Source organism: Lutra lutra, chromosome 16 (assembly GCF_902655055.1).
Source record: "Lutra lutra chromosome 16, mLutLut1.2, whole genome shotgun sequence".
Taxonomy (NCBI): Eukaryota; Metazoa; Chordata; class Mammalia; order Carnivora; family Mustelidae; genus Lutra; species Lutra lutra.
This window is the reverse complement of record NC_062293.1, coordinates 57327253-57349465: the sequence shown is the minus strand read 5'-3', so window position 1 is coordinate 57349465 and position 22213 is coordinate 57327253. Positions and strand designations below refer to the sequence as shown.

Sequence of the window (22213 nt, the reverse complement as noted above, 5' to 3'; positions counted from 1 at the left end):
TATGTGCATGGTATAATAACTTGGCAGGTGCTAAAAATGTCAAAAGTGATTTGGAACTGGACCCTCTGGAGACAGCCTTCATAAACATCAATGTGTTTCAGAACATCTACATATTGGAAATTTCCAGTTTTGTATCTTGCTCTTTTCATGTAAATATTGTCCTAAGTCTCTCTTCTGGCCATTACAACATTCTGTAAAACTTAATTTTAAATGATTGTGTCATATTTCAGTCAATGAACCATTCCCTGCAGAGACATTGACTGTACAAGTCAGTGTCTAATTGACAATGTCTAATTTCTAATTATCACACCGTACTGAAAATCCTTATACTTAAATTGTTGTCCTCAGCTCTGGCCATTTCCTAAATTTGATCCCTTGACATGAACTTAGGCGATCAAAGCAAAGATGTGACTGTTTTATTTCTATGTGTTTTTTCTTTTTGAATCACTGTTGCTGAGGTTTAACTTACGTCCAGTGCAGTGCACCCGTTAAAAAAAAACCGAGCTATCCCTGCCATGCAACATTGTGTAAATTTAAGGTGTACAACAAATTGATTTGATATGTTTGTTGCAATATGATTGCCATAGTTAGCATTAGATAACATCTCTATGGTGGGTCACATGGTGGTCATTTTTTCCTGTGCCGGGAACAAAGGCTAATGTTCTGTTTCAGCTTACTGAACAAAAGAAATAGCATCTCACTTTTATTTCTATTTATTTGATTAAGAGTGAGGTACAGGATTTTTTTTTTTTTTTAGATTTTTATTTATTTATTTGACAGAGAGATCACAAGCAGGCAGAGAGGCAGGCAGAGAGAGAAGGAAGCAGGCTCCCCGCTGAGCAGAGAGCCCGACGTGGGGCTCGATCTCATGACTCTCAGACCACGACCCGAGCCGAAGGCAGCGGCTTAACCCACTGAGCCACCCAGGCGCCCCGAGGTACAGGATTTTTATGCTGTTTTACTAGTTGTGAGGCTGCGCCTGGGTTTTCCTGTCCATGTTGACTGTCCATTCTGCTGGATCTCAACGCTCTTTTTACTTGTTTCTCTGACTTCCTTAACCCTTACGCTTGCCATAAATATTTTCCGCAAACTCCCTCCTTCGTATCCCCAATCCTGGAAGTTGTAGATTTTATTTACGTCATACCTTTTGGTAAAGGTTCTGTGTTATGTATATCTAGTTTTTCCCATGGCTATATTAAGGATTTCAGCCATCTGGAGTTTATCTTAGCTTATGTACTTACACATCACTTTTAGACCTACAGTTTTAGACATACAGTATGCCTCACGTGATATACAAGAGGCATTGCCTTTTACAGGCAAGGATGGCTTCTTTATTGCTCTTGTATTTTGAAAGTTCTGGATGAAACAGTAAGACATGAAATAGAAACGGAATAGAAAAGATTGAACAGAAAGGAAATTGCTAGATGGTCTAGAATCCCTATTGTGGCATTATGGCGGTCACTAATGAGGTCAGAAGCAAGATAGAAAATCAAACGTAATCACCATGTAGAATGTATGAAAATCAGATTTCCTTCATGAAAAACCACTGAAAATAGCAAATAACTAGGAATAATTTTCTTTTCTTTTTTTTTAAAGGAAACACAATGGCTTTTTTTTTAAATTTATTTATTTGAGAGAGAGAGAGCATGAGAGGGGAGGTCAGAGGGAGAAGCAGACTCCCCATGGAGCTGGGAGCCCGATGTGGGACTCGATCCCAGGACTCCGGGATCATGACCTGAGCCGAAGGCAGTTGCTTAACCAACTGAGCCACCCAGGCGCCCCTAGGAATAATTTTCTAAGAGACGTGTTAGAAATTACCAATGTTGAGAGAAACGCACACACAGCTAGAGCTCTGTCAGGTTGAGGGGTAGAAGGATGAGATATTTCCGTCCATCTCCCCCAAGTGAGGATTTTGCTTTAATACAGCTCTGGTGACATTTTCATAGACTTTGTGTGTCTTCTGTTAGGAATCAATAGGTCAAGTTATTTTGAAAAAGCCCAAACTCTCTACAAATACCTGCCAGAGACCATTCTAATCAGAAAAAAAGCCAAAGGACAAAATTCACTGTTAAAAAAAAAAAAATGCAGCATACAAAAAAAAAAATCACTTATGGTCCCATCCTTCTGTGATAACCATTTAATATACTTCCATGTATTTCTGGGCTTTTCTAGCTGTGGATATATATATAGATAGATATCAAACAACCTCAAGTAGGTATTTTTGCACTTTAAGAAAAAATGATAGGCTCATTGATTTTCTTCTCATTATTTCATCATTTTTAAGGCCCGCTGAGTGTGCTGTAAGTCTTCCCCAGGAGACTTCAGTACTTAGCAGTATCTTTGCTCCTAGCTCGAATTTCCTTATGCCAGATCCCCCAAAGCAGAATCACCCTGTCTCTCTAGAAGGACATGTCCAAGGTCTCAGCTTGTCTGTCTTGAAATTCTCACATTCTTTCTGGAAAGGTTGCGTGGCCTCCCCGCCAGGCTACAAGGAAGAGCATAGGTCTGGAAGGATTAACACGATTTGGGGGAGGGGAATGGGTTTCACGTGGAAGGAAGAAAACATCAAGGTGTAGACCGTAGGATTGGGAAGAACAAGGTTTGGGGCACCCGAGTGGCTGGGTTAGCCGGAGCTCTCCAGCCTAGGGGAAGATGGTGAAAGGCAGGGTCAGGGCCAGATGAGAGGAGGGTGAGTTGTTAGGTGGTGAGTCAGGGGAGGTTTGAGCCAAGGTGTGAGGTTACCCACCTTGGGGGTGAGGGTGGGGGACGGGCCGGCTTCCCAAGCCTGGAAGGTGCCATCATCTGGGTCTGCAGCAGTTAGGACCCTGGCGGGAATGGGTTTCTGCTGAGGGGCCACGGAGACTGCTTGGCACTGACCTACGGGGAGAGAGAATCTAAGAGAGGACACTGATGTTAAGAGGGAGAGCTGGTTTTTGGAAATTTTGGCTTGGAGGTGGCTGCTCCCCACCCCCCACCCTGCCCAGACAATGCTGGTACTGAGGATGGAGAGTGGGATGGTAATGCCCCAGTTATATTTGAATTTCAGTTAAACAACGGGTCACTTTTTGGTGTGAATATATCCCAAATAACTGCATGGGCTGTACTTACACTAAACACAATCATTTGCTTATCTGAAATTCACACTTAACTGAGCCCCTTGTATTTTTATTTGCAAAATCTGGCAGCCCTCCTTGGAGGGTCAAGGGACAAAGAAGCCTGGAGGAGGAATCTAAACTAGATCCTCCACTGAACCACGAACTAGGATGACGTAGAAGAAAGACTCCCAGCCGGTATTTCAGCTAATTCCATCTTGAATTTTGCTTTGTCATATCCTAAAGTTTCCTTTAAATCCCAGTGGAAGGATTAAAGAGGGAGAAAGGAAAAAGCCCAGGCTGTCTGATTTGGTTGGCATTGGCGAGGATCATCTGGGTTCAGAGCTTAGACAGCTCCCAAGGGAGCCAAGGACAGCCCTGCATGGGGCGGGGCTTGATGGCAGTCGGTGTCTAAGGGGGCGGGGCAAACAACCACCATGCCCTGTGTGCACCTGCGTGCGCACAGGCAAGGGGATTTGCTTACTCTCAGATGCTCCTGCTTGCACATGCATTTGAAAAAAAATTTTTTTTTCCCTGGAAAGATGCTTGAGAAAAATGCTAAGAGTCCTCCCTGCCCCCCACCCCGGGACGGGTTCCCAGAGCTGGGGAGCTGGGTGGAGGGAGGACTTTTCATGATCGTCCTTTTTTATGTCTTGAATTCTTTAAGTATGTCCATATGTTACCCTTTAAAATAAACCTTAAAAAAAAAACAAAAAAACCCAAACCCGGAATATGCCTTCTCTTAGAAAACGACAAAGTTGCGGCACAGTTTGACAGGAAGGGTGAAGGGAATGAAAGCCCCGTGGCTATTGTGTGCCTTGTTTCTGCTGTTGTAACCCCGTCCCTACAATAGTATCTGGCATGTGGTGGGCACCGGGTAAATATTGACCAAGAGGGTGAAGGGCTGGCTCAGCCTTTGCACTATCTAACCACAGAAGTGTGATTCCACACCCACTAAAAAGAGGGGGTGTTTAGGGCACCCGCCCCACGGTCTTTCCCAACAGAGAGCCGAAGCCACGGGAGTGAATGAGTCACCGAGGGAGAGGGTAGGGCCAGATGCTTCCACCTGCGGGAGCTGAGAACCAGGGGATAGAGATAGACTGATGGAGGCGGCCAAGGGGAGCAGGCATCCTCGCCATGAAGGGACAAGAGCGTCCAGGTAGTCAACCAAGATAGCCCTGTGGGTTTCTGAAGGACAGGACATGTATCAGCAGGTGCCTTCTCTGCAGAACGCCCGGAGAGCATTTACAGACACTGTTCCCCAAGGGCAGGCTTTGGCCCATCGTTCTCATTCCCTGCTGTTTCCATGTTGTCAGCCCCGCTCAGGGCTGAGCAGTGACCCCTGGTAGACTTGGTGTTTCCAGGTGCAAACTTGGCTGTTCGCAGGGCCACACTGACCCTCTGACTCTCTACTTTCCTCTCAGAACGCCGTATCCAAGTACGGCTCTCAGTTCCAAGACAATGGCCAGCACGACGCCCTGGAGTTCCTGCTCTGGTTGCTGGATCGGGTGCACGAGGACTTGGAGGGCTCGTCCCGGGGGCCGGGGGCCGAGAAGGTGGGTCACTCTTGGAACACCGCGTCGTGTTTCGAGGCTCCTGTGTGTTCTGCCTCCTGTGTCCACAAAGCTGTTCCGTGCTCCTTTCTCTCAGCTCTGTGGGCTATAGGCGTGACATTTCCTCCCACCGCAGGATTTCTGGTCCTCTGACCTCCCAGGGATCTGTCTAGTGAATAGGGTTTTCCTTTCATTTTAAAGTTTGAAAATCTCCTTTTTGTCTATACTCCGTGCTTTAGGATGGCCATCTGAGGCCGTGAGCATTTCATTCTTTTTAACCATTATTTTCTTTTTCTTCTGCTTGTTTTAAGATTTATTTATTTTTGGAGAGTGAGAGCTCGTGTAGAAGGGGCAGAGGGAGGGGGAAGAGAGACTGTCAAGCCGACTCCATGCTCAGCACAGAGCCTGACGTGGGGCTCGATATCACAACCCAGAGATCACAACAGGAGCTGAAGCCCAGAATTGTTCACTTAACCAGTTGTGCCCCCCAGGCGCCCCAGCCATGAGTATTTCAGATAGTTCCATTTTACCTCTTCCAGTCTTTTTTTTCTCCAAACACAGGATGGTTGATTACATGTGTGTACTTCGCATTCCCAGATTTTGATGAAACCCCAAATCTCTGGGAGTAAGAAAGCACTACATCATTTGTAAGAGCCGCAGTTAATTGATATCAGCTGTGTTCTCTATGGGTTTCGCTAAATAAAGATCAACAATGGGTTCTGCTTTCGTGCTATCTTTTTATCTCTCAAGGAAGTCGAAGCCAGTGAAGTCATTATCCCATGAGTGAGCAAAGTTATTTTAACAACATCTGTGAATAATTGGCTGTAATTTAAAGAGGTGTCATACAAGCTTTGGTAAATAATCAGGCACAGGTCACCTGTGTCTGACCTTTGGCTCAGGTCATGATCCCAAGGTCCTGGGATCAAGTCCTGCCTTGGGTTTCCTGCTCCGTGGGGAGCCTGCTTCTCCCTCTCCCTCTGCTGCTCCCACCGCTTGTTCTCTCTCTCTCTCTCTCATAAATAAATAAAATCTTAAAAAAATAAACAACAAGTTGCAAGTTTAAGAAAAGGAAGGGAGAAGCATAGATGTCTCAAATAAGAATAGACCTCTTTTAAATAATATAATGTAATTAAAAGCTCAGAGTTTGACAAACCTGTAACAATAGCCCTTACGCTCAGGACAGCAGGTGAACCCATTGCTCAAGGAAAGTAGAGATTGTACACGCCTCCTCACATCACATCTTAGGAATGTAATATACAGTGTGAGTAACTCTTGTCATTACGGAGTGCTGCTAGGATTATCTCCATTGTATATATGGGTAAACCAAGAATCAGAGAGGTCGAGTAACCTTCCCAAAGCAACACAGCTCAAGAAGGGACAGAGTTCCAGTGTTCCAAGTACAAGGGAGTCCAGCTTGAACGCCTATTTTCTTATTTTAACAAGAGCCTTCCGGGTCACCCCTAAAACACATAAGTGAAACAAAGCAAAGATATCACCATGACGGAACCTGGGAGGGCCACACACTCAAAAGTTACGGTGTTTGTGGGATTGTATTTCTGGGTTGTGGGCTTTTTCTTCTTTTAAATACAATGCTTTTCTATTTATCCTGTTCAGACCCTTTCAGTTGCAGGTGACAGAGATTTTTATAACATGTAATCCAAGGCTTGCAGCAGCTTCAGGTAAGGCTGGATCCAGGAACTCAGATGATATCCCCAGGTCTTTGGCTCTGTGTTTGTTGTTGGCTTCCTTCTCAGACTGACTCCACACACACGGTGACAAGAGGAGCCTCAATAATGCTCATTTAGTCTATTTTTTTAGAGAGAGAGGGAGAGAGAGTGCACATGCTTGCATGAGTGGGGGTGAGTAGGAGGGGTAGAGGGAGAGAGAGAACCTTAAGCAGTCTCCACGCCCAGTGTGGATCTCAGTGCGGGGCTCGATCTCATGACCCCGGGATCATGACCTGAGGCGAAATCAAGAGTTGGATACTTAACTGACTGAGCAACCCAGGCGCCCCCAGTGCTCACATAGTCTTTGGGCTGAGTCCCTTCTCCAAAAAAGAGGAATGCTAAGCAGAAATATATATCCGCCACACTGTGTATCCCACAGTCTTACAGTGAACACATTTTGAAATCAGAATGATGTATTTTTTTTAGAAAGATACTGTGTACTGAAAATGCCTGTGTGCCATGCATCTCTGTTGCTTTCCGTGACTGACTTCACTACTGACTCATAAGAGACAGCCACTAAATTCTTGAGTGGTGACTACATTACGTAGCCATCCTGCTCTAATGTTTGCGAGGATAGCTCATGTTTTATAGCTAAGGAAGAGTTAGGTCAGGGAAGTTGCCCCAGGTCACCCAACTTCTGTTTGGGGGAATTAGAATCAAACTTGAGTCCGTTTCATAGCTGGGCTGAATCCCTTTCCTTACCAGACAGATGGCTAGGAAAAGCTTCTCATCCTATGTTCCCCTCCTCCTCCTCTCTGGCTGTGCCAAGCAGCGCTTCCTACCTGCAAAGCAGAGTAGGAAGGCTAGACAGCTTTGCAAATTGCCTTTCAGTCTTCCTCTGCTGGCCTCTGGGGGCAGGAAGAGGTATCGGGCTTACTACAGGCAGGGAGGATCACAGAGAGGTTCAGTAATTTGCCCCAAGTCACACAGCAAGTACATGGGAGAGCCAGGGTCCACATCCGGGAAATGGGACTCTAGAGCAGGATTTCTCAAATTCTGCACATTCCACATCTGGGTCCTGTGCAGTGTGGCCTCCGCAATAGCCCTGTACCCACAGGATGCTGGTGGCACCCTCAGGCTGTGATTGACAACCAGTGTCCCCTGGGGGGGTGGCGAAGCGTTCACTGGTTAAGACCCTCTGCTGTGGAAACTTTGCTCCCAAGCACAGTACGCTGCCCTCAGGCCTTTCTTTTTTTTTTAATTTTTTTTTTAAGATTTTATTTATTTATTAGACAGAAATCACAAGTAGGCAGAGAGGCAGGCAGAGAGAGAGGGAAAAGCAGGCTCGCCGCTGAGCAGAGAGCCAGACACGGGGCGCGATCCCAGGACCTGGGATCATGACCTGAGCCAAAGGCAGAGGCTTTAACCCACTGAGCCACCCAGGTGCCCCTCCTCAGGCCTTTCTTTAAGGTGACCTTGAGTTTCTTTAACATGAGCGGACCTGCCAGTGATTCTTTTTACCAGCTTGAGGACCCACATAAAAGCAGCTGTGGGTTGGCCTTCTTCTGCTAGATGTTCTCCACGCTGAAGCCTGGGCCATCTTTTGAGAAAGGACAGAAGATCATGTCACTCTCCTTAAATTTCTCCAGTGGCTTTCAAACTGTCGTACTTTTGAACAAAATCCAGACTTCAGCCTGGGCCTGCCAATGGCTTGGCCTGCGTTCAGGCCCCTCTGCCCCTTGCTCATCATTCCAGGCCACACCGGCTGCTTTCCATCCTTCCACAGGCCAAGTCTTGAGGTCCTGGGCAAGAATGGGGGGCAGTGGCTATTGGCCCCACAGAGGAGCTTGCCTGGGTCTTCACTTGACCTGATTGAGACTGGAAAAGATCTTTTCCCCCAGCTGGGGCGGAAGTATCTCCTGGTATTTGCTCTCGGAAAACTGGGCCGCCTGCGGAGGCCTGGCTGGGGACGCTTGAAGGCAGAGCCAGACCCGGCACGAAACTTCATTTTCCCTTTCCAGGAAGGAAAGGCACTGTCCTCTCTAACCAAGCGATTTTTTTTTCTTTTTGAGGTTATTTCTGTTTCAAAACATGTAAAGGCCATACAGCTAGATGTATGTGAAACGGGAATAGAAAACATAGGACCACTTTCTTCAGGGTTCTCGAATGCTTTCATCTGGCAAAAAGGGCATATTTTTACCTTCCTATACATGGTCTCATGTAGGCAATCTTTTGGGGTATTAATTTTCCAGAAATTGCCGCTCTTACAGAATCAAGAACAGGAGGGGGCTGGGAAGAGGACCAGGAAGCCACCATTTATGACTTATATACTGTGTTCCTTGCAGGACACAGAATTTTTTTTTTTTTTAATTTTATTTATTTGACAGACAAAGATCACAAGTAGGCAGAGAGGCGGGCAGAGAGAGGGAGAAGCAGGCTCCCTGCTGAGAAGAGAACCTGATGTGGGGCTCGATACCAGGATGCTGAGATCACGACCCGAGCCGAAGGCAGACACTTTGCTGGCTGAGCCCCCCAGGTGCCCCACTCCCGTTCCCCTTGGATGTAGAATGAGGCCCAGAGACACCCAGCGTGTCTTGGCTGGCACAGTGGAGTCAGCCTGGTCTGACGTCCTTGTCCATGCTTCTCAAATGACCCTGCTGCCTCGTATCCCAGCCTCGCTAGGGATTTTCTCCTTCCGTACCCCCTCCTGGGCAGTCCTGCCCTCTGCAGCGCCCAGACCCCCACGTTATCACCTTGATGCAGAAGCACCTGTGTCACTGTGAGGTCTTTGGCTGCCTGACTGGGAAGAGGCGGGAGGTGCAGCAGGCTCTGAGGGGAGTCGAGAACCAGACAGTTCTGGGGGTGGGGGTGGGGGTCCTGGTGGCAGGAGCTGTTGGATTCTGGTGTGGACACCACTGTTGGATGCCGTGTTTTCAGGCTTTCGGTCCCTCTGCTCATGATTCCTGGACAGGACTGTCTCACTGGTCTCACTTGGGCCATGTGCCTGTCCCTTGCGATGGGAGGGCAGGCCCCCCGATTAAAGAGCTTCCCCACCTCCCTGTTCCAGAAGGGCTGCTGTGACCAAGCAAGGGGCCTCAGCCCTACACAGCCACAAATCCCAGCGTCCGCTCTGCCTCCACGGTCCGTCCCCTTTCAACTCAAACTCAGCCTGCCCTGCTTGGACCCACTTTCGATTTTCCCTCGTCCACTAACGAAAGACAGGCATTCCCAGGGTACCAGATGGGCCCTTGGAGCTGCTCCTGCGTGTCCCCTCCCCCTTTCTTTGCTGCCCCACTGAGTGCTCGCTTAGGAGCTGCGGACACAGGGCGTCTGGAGTCCATCCCCCGCTTCCATTTTCGTGACTCCTGCTCCTGCTCTCCCCATTGTGTCCTGGGCCCTGGAGCCTGCTGAGCTGTGTCCTCCCTCCAGACTCGCCTCTCGCCTCCATGCGTGGCATCAGGGTAAATCATCTCACCATGCATGTCACTACCCCGTGGGTTCAAAAGCCATCAGGCACTCCCTGCCACGTCTCGGCAACCACAGACCGTGCTCCCTGTTCAAAGTGTCATATATTTTTAACTTCTTCAGTTCCAGGACATCCCTCTGAGGTGGACACTGTCATTCAGCATCCCTTGATAGAAGTCGGGAAGTCCTGGGGCCAAGGGGTTAAGTAATAGTCTTGTCCGGCTCAGAGGTTGGATAGTGTTCCCAAGGAGTATTATTTCCGAGGGATTGGGTCCCTGGCAGCCGGATCCCAGAGGTGGATTCTGAATCCTGCTTCTGTGCTGTTCACTGAACTGGGCAGTCGTCTTTAGGACATGGAAGCCCCCCACCCCCACCCCAGCGTGACACCAGACTCGCCCCCAGCCCTGATTACCACTTCCCTTCGCACATCCCATGTGCTAAGACCCAGCTTCACAAAACCATGGGGCCAATAAGGAGGTTCCATCCTGAGTCTTTGCTCCAGTCTTTTATTATGGAAAATTCTGTATGATGGAAAAAGCGAATGAATGATACAGCGGATACCTCCTACCCACCACCAAGATTCTATGTTTTACTAACATTGCATTATCCCGTCTCTGTCCATCTGTATACGCCACACTCCATCTATGTTTTTCCTCATCTTACTGCTTCTCGATGAATTTTAAATGACGTTTCAGACATCGGTATGTTTTACCGCACGCACTTCCTGTGTGTTCCTCTCCTGACCCTTCGAATATGCTGGCCGTAAAGCCTGGGGTGATGTGCCCCTGGCCATGGGATTCCTGCAGCCGCCAGAGGCCGGGAGAGCCGAGGGACGCATTCCCCGGAGCCCCCTCATCCCCGTTCGTGGTCTGGGGATGCTGATTCTGGATGTCTGGTCCCCAGAATCATGAGAGAATACATTTCTGCTGCTTTAAGCCTCCAGTGTGTGTGAATTTGCTGCAGGAGCACCAGAAAACGAGTACAGAAGGGGATGCAAAGGGGGGCACAGTAGGACTGATGTGGGGTGAAGGAGGCTTATGCGTGATTCTGAGGGGCAAAGCCTGGTGTTCCGATGCTCACATGCAGACTGGCTCCCGGGAGATGGGGGTGGGGCGGGTCAGCAGGTGGAGGATGGGAGATGTGGTGTGGACACGTTCGGAGCAGTGGCAGTGTAGACACACAGGGCCCGGCAGGAAGGAGAGGTGAACAGGAGGTGTAGACACGCAGGGTCCAGCAGGAAGGAGGTGCGAATGGGAGGTATAGACACACGAGGTATAGACACACAGGGCCCAGCAGGAGAGAGATGTGAATGGGAGGTGTAGACATGTGGGTCCCAGCAGGAAGGAGACGCGAATAGGAGGTATAGACACAGGGCCCATCAGATATAGATACGTAGGGTGTAGACATGCAGGGCCCAGCGGGAAGGAGATGCAGACAGGAGGTATAGATACATGGGGTCCAGCAGTGTAGACATGCGGGGTATAGACACATGGGGCCCAGCAGGACGGGGATGGGAATCGGGACAGGCGAGACCAAGGTCACAGCGGAGGTGGCCAGGTGTGTGGGAGCATTCCCACGCCTCTGCTTCTGCTCTGCTCCCTCAGCACCTTCTCTGTCGGAGGGGATTTGGGAGGTCTGGAGACCAAAAGAGCCATGGAATTGTGGCAAAGTCAACAGAAGGGCCAGGGCTTGGCGGTCTGGAGGCGGTAGAGTGATGGGAGCCGTGTGTAATCTTGCTTCCTTCCCTCATTTCTCTGCAGCCTCTGCCTGAAGCCAGCAGAAGCCCCGAGAACCTCCCGTCACCATCAGCTCAGCCTTCTCTAGGCCCAAGCTTTGTGCAGAGTCACTTTCAAGCGCAGTATAGGTAAGAATCTAGGTGAGAGTGGGATGGGCTTGGAACGGATCGCCCGGACTTGGATGCCCACAGCTGGTCTCCCGTTGATCCCAAGGCAAGAGACCCAAGCGCCTTTCTCCTCCCATTACAGATCCCTGTTAACCTCTCCCTCCTGTCGGCCCTGGTGGTTAGCCTTGCTGGCTCCTGGGCCTCCCATCTCCCTCTGAAGGGGGTTCTAGAACCTGACTGTGGAGGTCAGGGCTTCCCCAGCTGGCAAGGCAATCATTGAGCCTTTGGCGAGACCTTTCCCATTCATTCCTGCAGTCGGAGAGCCCAGTTTGCCAAATTCTTTCAAGTTGAAGACTTCCCAGCAACATGGAGGATAATTACACTGCCTTTGAATTCAGAAACATTCTCTTCAGGCTTTCATATATGTGACAGTTCAGAGCCTGAGATAAGGCAGCATATTTCCAAGTTCAGAGGTAAGATAGTATATTTCCAAGCACTGTGATGGTCTAGTAAAAGCCCTGATTGCAAGGAAGGGGGATTATGGAGAGAAACCCCCCTGGGCTTCTTGGAGGAGGCGTGCCTTTTGATGGGCTTCAGGGATGGCTAGGATTAAACAGGTGGGAGTGTCTCCAGCCTGTATGGAAGCTGTTCACACGTGGGAATGAGTCCAATAATCAGGATTTCAGGGAAGCCGTCGGATACAGAGGACCTCCTCTTGGTGACACGCAACTGTTGGTCGCTGAGCATAGCGGGTAATTAAAAAAAAAATGCTTCTGCACGAGCCTAGGTGTTATTGTTGTACACGAAGTAAAGCCCATTTCCTTCCTGCAGTGGCATGCACAGAGCGAGCCTCAGTGTTGCAGCGGCCAACCGTTGCTAGCCAGGAAAGCTATGTGCTGGGCGTCTGTCTTCCTTATCTGTAGGTGCCCGGAGCAGGGGCTGCTAGAAACAAAAATGAGACAGAAGAAAAGAGGAGGAGAAAGAACATCTAGGAGGAGGGAAAAGGGAGTCCAATACCAGGGTAGATTAGACTGCGGTGCAGGGACACCAAGAATTGCCACCCGGTACCGCTCACTGGTGTCTTTGTACAGTGAGTTTGCTTATTTCTCGACTCACCTGTTCTCTCAGCCCCCTTGGCTCCCCTGCACACGTGCTCCCTCTCTTCCCTTCTTTCAAATATTCGAGCATCTGCTCTTACGCTGGGTCCCCTGGATAAGTGAGGAGCACCACTCTGTGCCCACGAGAGCGAGACATTCCAGCCAGGTACCCCTGGCGTGCTTGTCTGGATCTTTAATTCCAAATACACCCTCGATCTTCACCATTTCACCTACGGCGGGCCACTTCCCTTCTCAGCGCCAGAAGGGAGCTGCGAACAGGGCGCGGCCCCCGTTCTCATGGAGCTCACGTTCTGCTGGGGCAGGTGTTCGGTAACACCATGCACGTCACAGCGGCTCGCGATGGTGATAACACGTGCCTCGGAGTGTGGGGGAGGCAGCCAGCCTTCGATAAGGTGGCCTGAGGAGGCTTCATTTTAGAGGGGGGACATTTGAGCCGAGAGCGGAGTGACGAGGCGTCAGCTGTTCACGTATCTGGGGACTGGGTCATCCGGATAGAGAAAACGGCCGAGGCCAAGGGCCTGGGGTTGGAATGATGTCAGCACAGCAGGGGACAGAAAGGGCAAGGTAGCTGCCAGGGAGGGAGGGGGCAGGAGGTACGGCTGGAGGGGTGGACGGGGCTCTGGTGGTGCAGGCGTCCTGCCCAGATGTGGGTTTTCGCCCCAAGGGCACAGGAAGCTGCTGCAGAATCTGAAGCCTGTTGTGGCATCATTTTCAATTTCGGAGATCATGCTAGTGGTTTTCCAAGGGTTTTAGGAGCTCAGCGCCGGGACCTGGGACAAAGACCAAATACGTATTTCTTATTATAAGTCATAATACCGCACGGTCTCCGACTGCTGTGGGGGGAGTCAGGGGAGGGTTCCCGAGGAAGCGACAAGCGCCGTTTGGGTAGGTGCCTGTAGGATGATGAGTAAGAACCAAGGCGTTCAAGTTTCCAAAAAGGAACCAGTGACAGCTGAAAATACCCGCTTTGAGCGGGATCTTGGGGAGTATAGAAAAAAATCAAGTTAGGGATGTCCGTCCGAGTGAGGGCTTTTGAGCTGTGGGAGGTGATTTTCCGGGGCGGTGGGTGGGGTTGGTCTGAGCCAAGCAGGTGCCTCCCAGCGGGGGTGCCTTGGCTCTGGGTGCCAGAGTCTGGCGCTCTGCTGCGGAGGGCTTGCCGGCGATGGAGAGTCGCTGTGATATCAGCCCTTCTTGATGAAATCAGAAGCTGGAGGATATATTGTGATATTGTGGGTTAATTCACAGATCCCTGTTCAGGGAGGTTCTCGCTCCCCTGCCCCCGCTCCCCTTTTTAGGGTGTCGGGTTTTTTACTTTGGCGGGAGGAGAGGAGGAGGAGTGGGATCAGGGTGCTGGACTGGGTTATGGACTAGAGGAGAAATAAGTGGTTGTTTCATATGGTTGGTACCACGACCTAAAAGCACCTGTGAGTTTAAAAAGCAAGGATTGGTGCTATGGTGGGGTTTGTCCGTGAGAGGGGGTGTGTGTGTGTGTGCGCGTGCGCGCGCGCGTGCGTGCACACGCGCACTGCTTTGTCGTTTTTGCCTTTTATCCACAGAGAGTCTGATCTGGTCCCCATTACAGGCAGCAATCCCTGCTATGCTTTCTCAGAGCAGGTCTTGGAGGGAGGGGTGGCATCTGACCCGTGTGTTGTCAGGGGCACGAGCACTGGCAGAGACGTCCCCTGTCCAGGGAGCAGGGGTGCTAGGTGCATCTGAGGGGTGGGAGGTGTGTTCGGCTGGCCGCGGGGAGAGGTCGGAGTGCTGACAGGTGCGTCTCCAAGACCCCGGTCTTGTTTCTGGGCGTCTGTACCCGGCAGGAAGCCAGGCACGCTTCTGGGTCTCAGTAGTGGCTAGAAGGTTGGTTTTTGCATCAGAAGCAGTTTGACGAGAAGAAGGACTCCCTGAGGGAGATGGGTGGGTGAAGGTCCACAGGCAGTGGGGTGGGTTTCTGCCCCTTCCCCCATAACAAGCTTGGGGGACAATAGGACAGAACGGCGCCTGTCTGGCCAGGATAGCAAGGACAGAAGGACTCCTCGGGCCACATGTGAGGATGGCCAAAGCTCGGGAACGTCCAGAGTCTTCTCTGCCCCTCATCTGTTGGTCCCACTCACTCTGTCCTCATGACTCATCTCGGAAAGACAGGTGTATTTCACACCTTTCCTTTATTTATTATGAAGACCATGTTTTCTTCATTCTTTACGTGTAAAATTAGACCGTTCCATGTTTTTGCCAGTTACACGTCCCTTGGTCCTTATAGAGGTTTGTGGCTCCGTATAAAGACAGACCTTATCTCCGTTTCATATGGTGCAACACTGCAGGAAAAATGCAGCCCAGCTTAGCGTTAGTTGGCTCTAAAACACGGACAAGTCAGAGAAAAACAGTCCTTTCCATTGGTTCACTTAAGGACGAAAACAGGGATTTGGAAATTTCCCAGAAACAAAAACCTGTCTTCCAGGCCTGCATTCTATCTAGGTACATGATGGGGTAAGGAAGAGAAGGATCAGGAGAAACAGGGTGGCAGAGGGGACCCCACAAGCGTCAGGTCCCCCTAGCGCCTGGAGCTCAGTGTCTGATGCACTGTTTTTACCAAAAGATCACTGTGGTTCTCCCAACAGGAAATTTACCAGAACCAGCAAGTTATTGGACATGAAACACTCAGATCTAACACTCGGTTTTCTAAAGTCATGGATGGTTGGTAACTCGTCCCCTGGGTTGCTGAGTGGTTCTGCCCGGCTCGCTTAGGGTCGCCTTGGTCAGCACCTGAGAACCTCAGGGTTTCATGCTCTTAAGTAAGGGAGTGTTAAGTGTGAAAGTTTGAAGAATTTAAGTCAACTGTGTGTGTCTGCTCTGAATCAGCCAATGCCTCATCTGCTGATACTAAGGACTGGAGGGACCGCGGTGAGCGTGCGCTCCGGAACCTGAGCCTGGCTTTGCCACTTAAGAGCCGTGTGGTCCTTGGGAGAGGTGCTTAACTTCTCTGTGCCTCAGTCTTTTTGTCTGCAAAATGGGGCTAATACTGGGGGTTATGGGCAGAAAGTGGGTTGTTATAAGCAGAGTGGTCAGAAGAATGCCCAGTTCTCAGTGAACGCTGTTTCCATATTAGCTGCTTTTCTCCAACCTTGGCTGCTTCACTGGTACAGCGAGGATGGTGGACGCCCATTGGTGGTTCTGCCTCCTGGCCGAACACAGGTATCACCCAGGGAGGCTCCCCACCCCCGCCCCTGTTTGGAACAAACTCTATGGGAGGCCGGCTGAGACATCTGCGTTTTTAGAGAAGCTCCCTCCATGATTCTGGAGCCCAGTGAGGCTGAGAACCAGGGGAAGGCATGGTCCTAACATCCCTTCTGGCTTGCAGGTTGGCCTGCTGATTCTGCCTCGAGGGGTTTTCGCTCGCCTTCCCATACTCAGCACACTGCCACGTGGGAATCAACCTTTTTTTTTTTTTATTTGACAGAGAGATCACAAGCAGGCAGAGAGGCAGGCAGAGAGAGAGGAGGAAGCAGGCTCCCCAAGAGAGGAGAGAGCCCGATGCGGGGCTCGATCCCAGGACTCCGAGATCATGACCTGAGCCGAAGGCAGCGGCTTAACCCACTGAGCCACCTAGGCGCCCTGGGAATCAACCTATTTTAAAAAATTGAGGTCAAAGTTACCTGACGTAAAGTTAGCCATTTTATTATTATTTATTATTTTTTTTAAGATTTTATTAATTTATTTGAAAGAGAGAAAGCATGAGAGGAGAGAGGTCAGTGGGAGAAGCAGACTCCTGCCGAGCGGGGAGCCCGATGTGGGACTCGATCGCAGGACTCCAGGATCGTGACCTGAGCCAAAGGCAGTCGCTTAGCCAACTGAGCCACCCAGGCGCCCCAAGTTAGCCATTTTAAAGCATAGAGTTTCGTGGCACGGATGTTACATTATTGTGCAACCAGCACCTCTGTCTAGTTCCTGACCGTTTTGATCACCACAAAAGAAAATCCAATGCCCGTTAAGCCCTGCCTTCTGCTCCCCTGCCGGCAGCCACCGATCTGCTCTCTGTCTCTGTGGCTCTACCGCTTCTGGATTTATTTGGTTACCCCGATGGTAATTTGGGTTGTGTCTGCCCTTTGACTCTCATGACTAGCACTGCTCTGAAATCTGTGAGCAAGCGTTTGTAGAAATCCCCGTTTTCAACTCTTTTGGGGTATGTATCTGGGAGGGGGATGGCTGGATCACACCACAATTTTATACTTAACTGTTTGAGGCTCTGCCGAACTGAGTGGGTGCCGTTCACCATGAAACTCTTATCTTTTGCCCTCACAGATCTTCCTTGACCTGTCCCCACTGCTTGAAACAGAGCAACACCTTTGACCCCTTCCTGTGTGTGTCACTGCCCATCCCCCTACGCCAGACAAGGTACGTGGCCATCACAAGCAGCGAACTTGACTCCTGCCCTTCGTCCTCCCTGGGTACCTTCTGGCCTCGCACCTGCCGTTCTGTCTCTCGCACATCTCAGCCAGCACATGTGCAGAAACCAGCCTTAGAAAGCTGGCGATGTCCAGCAACCCAGTGTGACCAAGTGAAAGGTTACTGCGTCCCTTCCTGAGCCCCCAAAAGAATGATCCGCAGCTTGTCTGTCACGCCATGGCCGGGCTTCCGTCTCTGGGCCACGCAGAAGCAGGCATGGGCCAGTCAGGGCCTCTCGGCAGAACCAGGGGCAAATCTGCAAAAAAAAAAAAAAAAAAAAAAAAAATCTGTTGCCACCTGCTTTTCCTGCCTTTGTTTCCACATCCTTTTTGCCTTTCATGAAGGTGCAGGGAAAGGGTTTCTTTAAGGAGTAAATAAAAAAGGGAAGGGGGTGTGGAAGGAGAGGAGAAAAAACAGAAAAGAGGAAGGTAGTCAGGCCCAGTAAGAGACATGGCGAGCTTGGCTTTAAAAGCGTAAGAGGCACTCAGGGCAGGCATTCCAGAAGCCTGGGTCTTAAGGCCGTTAAGGCATCTGGCCATTGTCAGTGTCATGGAAGTTTGCTGAGTCCCGCGCTGGTGTTGAGATGGCGGCATTTCTAAGATTCATGGCCTCGTGCAGCACAGGACAGGGGTTGGGACCACTGACTCTGGGGCTAGACTGCCCGGGGTTCCAGCCCCAGCTGTGGCTGTGAGCTGTGTGAACCGACCAGTGTTGCAGGAAGGAGAGGAGAGAAGCAGGACCTGGAGGAGGGAGCCCCAGTGTGCTGGTGGGGACAATACCAACTAGAGATTCCAGAAAGTGTGTGTGGAGGGGGCAGGGGGAGAAGGGACAGACTGAGTCCTGTTACCAAGGGGAATTTCAATAAGGAGGACATCAGCAGCGGTGTCGAACCATAGTGGAAGCCTGACCCTTTTACATCTTAAATTTCCAAGTTTGTTTTTGCGCACTGTGATCTACTTAACAAACACAACCTTGAGATCACAGGTCTGTACTGTGATTCTTAATCAGGTACCTTTTATTTCTAACTACGGAAATGATACTGAGCGGAGACCCTTTGGCGATTTGGCTCTCTGCTGCCACCTGGTGACAGTATACCTAAAGTACAGTGACCCAACCAGGGAGCGGAGACCAGCCCAACTGTTGGATTTGACCCCAATGCCAATGGCGTTGGCAGTTCATGGCCGTCCTTTAAGGATGTGGACGCCTTCCTATTTTCCAGATTCTTGAGCGTCACCTTGGTCTTCCCCTCTAAGAGCCAGCGGTTCCTGCGTGTTGGCCTGGCTGTGCCCATCCTCAGCACAGTGGCGGCCCTGAGGAAGATGGTCGCAGAGGAAGGCGGCGTCCCTGCGGATGAGGTGTGACAGAATGGCACGGGGGCCTGGTCACCAAATGACGGAATGCTAACTGGGCCAGCTGTCTAGGGCTGTTTAGACTAATTTCTGGTTCCTGGGTGACTCCTCGTGACTCATGAGTTTCTGTTTGATTGGTTACCCCTGGTGCCTTGATGACTGAGCCCTGACCTCTCCCAGCATTTACACGGAATCACCAGAAAAAGATGAAGACCGGGATGATGGTCACGATCCTAGTGATCCCCACGACCCTGAGCACTCAGTAGTGCTTCCCAAGTGCTGGGCGCCATTTTGGGACCTTGGTATTTGTAGCCAGTTCAGGTCTCATGACCACCTTGTACAGTTGACACAATTATCCTCCTTTTATCAGTGAGCGAGAGAGGAGGCACTGAGAGGTTGAGGGACCCTCCCAGGGTCACAGAGCTGGTCAGCGCTGACCAGGTTTTGATGGAGATGGTGTGATTTCAGAATCTGAGTTATGTATTTTCACTTCTGAGACTATAAACCAGGATACTGAAGGGGCCGGAAGTGAAACATGAGGGGCTGCTGAGTACCTTTTTTTTTTTTTTTTTAAAGGAGTCTTGGTAAAGACGTTGCATTTACTGCGACTTTGAGGGCAGAACTTGTAACAGGGGCCCCCACGCAAGGGCAGAGTGGAGGTGATGGTGGTCAGCAGCCATGTGGCATAATGGGAAGGGTTTGGAATAGGGCTCTTCTGTTTTCTGACCTTGGACGAAGCAAGCAACTGCTCCTCTGTGTCTTTAACTAGACTATGCACATTTTACACTTCCCTGATGACCTCATGGCATTTTTTCCAAATTAAAAAAAATTTTTTTGTAGCCTTCCTGCTCAGGAATAACACACATACAATAAAGGGCACACACCTTAAGGTTATAGTTTGTTGAATTTCTGCGTGTGTGTCCATCCACGTAACCACCGTCATTACTCACTCTGTAGGCTCCTTCCTGCCCCCAACCCAGTCAGTGCCTCTGATCTTGTCACTGTGTTTAGGAGGATTCAAGTAGATGGAAAAGTGTGTAGCTTTCTCAGTGAACTCAAAGTGCTTACAGGGATATAATGAGAGAGAAAGAGAGAGAGAATAGATGGGGTGAGAGTCTTGGGGAAGAAATGGCAGTTAAAAAAATACCAAAAGGAGGATGTGACATTGAGTTTGAATAATTACAAGAGTCAGTGAATTGTCAGGAATTTGCAAAGTGTGATGTGTTTGTGCAGGGAAGTAGGACTCACTTAGGGATTCCTAAGTGCACATGTGGGCATTTTGATCGGAACTGACAATTTGTTTTGGTGTTTTAATTGGCAGGGTTATTCCTCTTACATTATCTACGGTCTTGAATATATTTGGATTTATTTGTATCCTCTTTATTTTATACTTTATTTACCCTGCTTTTTCTTTGTTTCCTTTCCCTCTTCTTTACTGCTTCTTTTTCTATTGAGCAATTTTTATTCCGTCTCTTCTGGTTTGGGGACATATAGAATCTATTTTTATGGTCATTTAGTGGTTATCCTTAAAATGCCAACGTGCAGAATTAGCAAAGTCATACGTTAATTTTCAGAAACAACGCAAGGATCTTGATCTACCCAAATTTCCCTTCCACCTTTTTGAGTATTATTGTGGATGGATATTATTTCCCAGTATTTTAATCCCTCCTGCCCTTTCTGCCTGGTTGTGGAACTAGTATGGATTATTATGGATTTATATAGTCACTGTGTGTTTACTTTTACCAATGTTTACCATTTTCTTTGGCTCATCATTTCTTCTTACAACTCAAGTGTTTTTTTGTTTTTTGGTTTTTTTTGTTTGTTTGTTTTTGTTTTTGTTTTTTGATTCAGTTTTTTGTTTTAACCTTGAAATGTATCTCTTACAAGAGAATTTCCAGCCAGTGTGCCTTGAGTGGCTTAGGTGCTTTGAGATGTTGATTCCTTCAGCCCTCGAGGTGACAGGACCCTTAAGATGATCACCTGTCTTCTCTGCTATAAGAGCAGCTTCTCCTGCTCATGTCAGCATTCCATAAAAATATGTTCTGCATATGCCAAGATGTGGAAAAAGTTGGCAGAACTATTTAGGAGTTCTTTCAGTAGAGATCTGTGAATGGTAAACACTTTAAACTTTTAATTTGAAGAGAGCTTTATTTTACTTTTACTGCTTGCAGGATAGTTTAGCTGGGTATCCAGAGAGCTTTATTTTTGTTTTATTGCTTGCATGATAGTTTAGCTGGGTATAAATTTGAGATTTTTAACACCCCTGCCCCCCCCCCATTGTTTTCCCCCATCCCTTCCCATAGCAGTCTGAGATTCTGTTGTTGCCATTGAGACAGTCTGTGGTCAGTCTTATTGTCATACCTCAGCTCTTTTATTACGACTAATAAGTAGTGTTTCTAGCTTCGAAGGGAAGAAAGGGTAAAAGAGACTCTCAGTCAGTTTTAGATTTCTTGCTTAAGTTCCCTTTGAGAAATCAAGAAGGAAAATGATCCTCCTCATTCCAGGTGATCTTGGTTGAACTGTGTCCCAGTGGATTCCAGCGGTCTTTCTTTGATGAAGAGGACCTGAATACCATTTCAGAGGGAGATAATGTGTATGCCTTCCATGCACCCCCACCATCTGGCCAGGAGTTGCTCTCAGGTACAGTGGTGCCTCACATAATTTTATATGGATAGTATGACTTACACGTTTGAGAGTTAACATGCTTGTGTGCCGAGGCATAACACGTTTCATTTTGGTACTTGGACCTGCCAGGCTTAGTTTCTCTGATGTTTGCTGTATAGATGGTTGATGATTAAAAATTATTCAGTCAGTCAGGAGTTCTCAAAACCTTGGTGAATATCAGAATCATGGTGGAAGCTTGTTAAGGCAGAGTCCTGGGTCTGACACACTGAGTTTCTGGTTTAGTAGGTCTGGGGTGGGACCTGAGAATTTGCACGTCTAACAAGTTCCTAGAGGATGCTGCTGCTGGTTCTGAGGCCACCCTTTGAGAATAAGAACCACTATTCAGGGTGATCTTTGTCTTCAGGACTCTTGTAGTTCAAGGTCTGTGTTTGAAGTGCAGTGTTTACAAATTGAAACAGTAGATGGCCAAAGAGGTTATGAAATGACTTTTGGTAACATCCCACATCCTGAAGTTTGGACTGACAGTCTTTGATTGCAGTTCATATACCTTCTGGCCTAATTCACCGGTCAAGAAGGCCCATATTTGGAGGACCCTCCGCCAGTGTTGCCATATAGCCCACGAGAATCCTGTACCTGGGTCTGTGTCTTCAGCCAGCCTCGGTGCAGGCTGTGGGAATCAGGTGTCTGTGTTGGCTCTGAGTCACCAGGGAAACCCTGGGCCTGGAATCTGCAGCAGGACCTTCCCTGGCCCGGATTATGTGATAGCTCAATGAAAAGACCCTCATTTCAAGTTCAATCAAAGGTCACACACCTGTGTTGGAAAGTCTGATTTTCAGAACTGGAAATTGAGGAGAGGCTAATTCTGTCACATCCTCAAGGATAAATGTTCTGACCTTCTCTCTGTACTTCTGTGGGCTGAGGAAGCCAGAGCCCACTTGTGGCTCTCTGATTGAGGCTTAAAAGCAACCCAGATCATTTTGGAGTATTTCTTGGATCGACTTTGAGAAGCCTTAATTAACATCCCTGCCCACGTTTTAACTATTACTGGCTGAACGCAATGG

The 22213-nt window shown here is 49.1% G+C and overlaps 1 protein-coding gene across 5 annotated transcripts in view; it reads left to right on the top strand.

The window, feature by feature from the left end:
• Positions 1 to 22213, top strand: part of USP43 (ubiquitin specific peptidase 43) — a 51537-nt gene that overhangs the window by 4143 nt on the left and 25181 nt on the right. For all 5 annotated transcript variants that reach the window (XM_047707612.1, XM_047707609.1, XM_047707608.1 and 2 more), the window contains exons 2-6: positions 4517 to 4648; positions 11538 to 11641; positions 17035 to 17127; positions 18398 to 18533; positions 21032 to 21167. In XM_047707612.1, the coding sequence (XP_047563568.1) occupies positions 18498 to 18533; positions 21032 to 21167 (172 nt within the window). In that variant the 5' untranslated portion in view covers positions 4517 to 4648; positions 11538 to 11641; positions 17035 to 17127; positions 18398 to 18497. The remainder of the gene's footprint in view (positions 1 to 4516; positions 4649 to 11537; positions 11642 to 17034; positions 17128 to 18397; positions 18534 to 21031; positions 21168 to 22213) is intronic.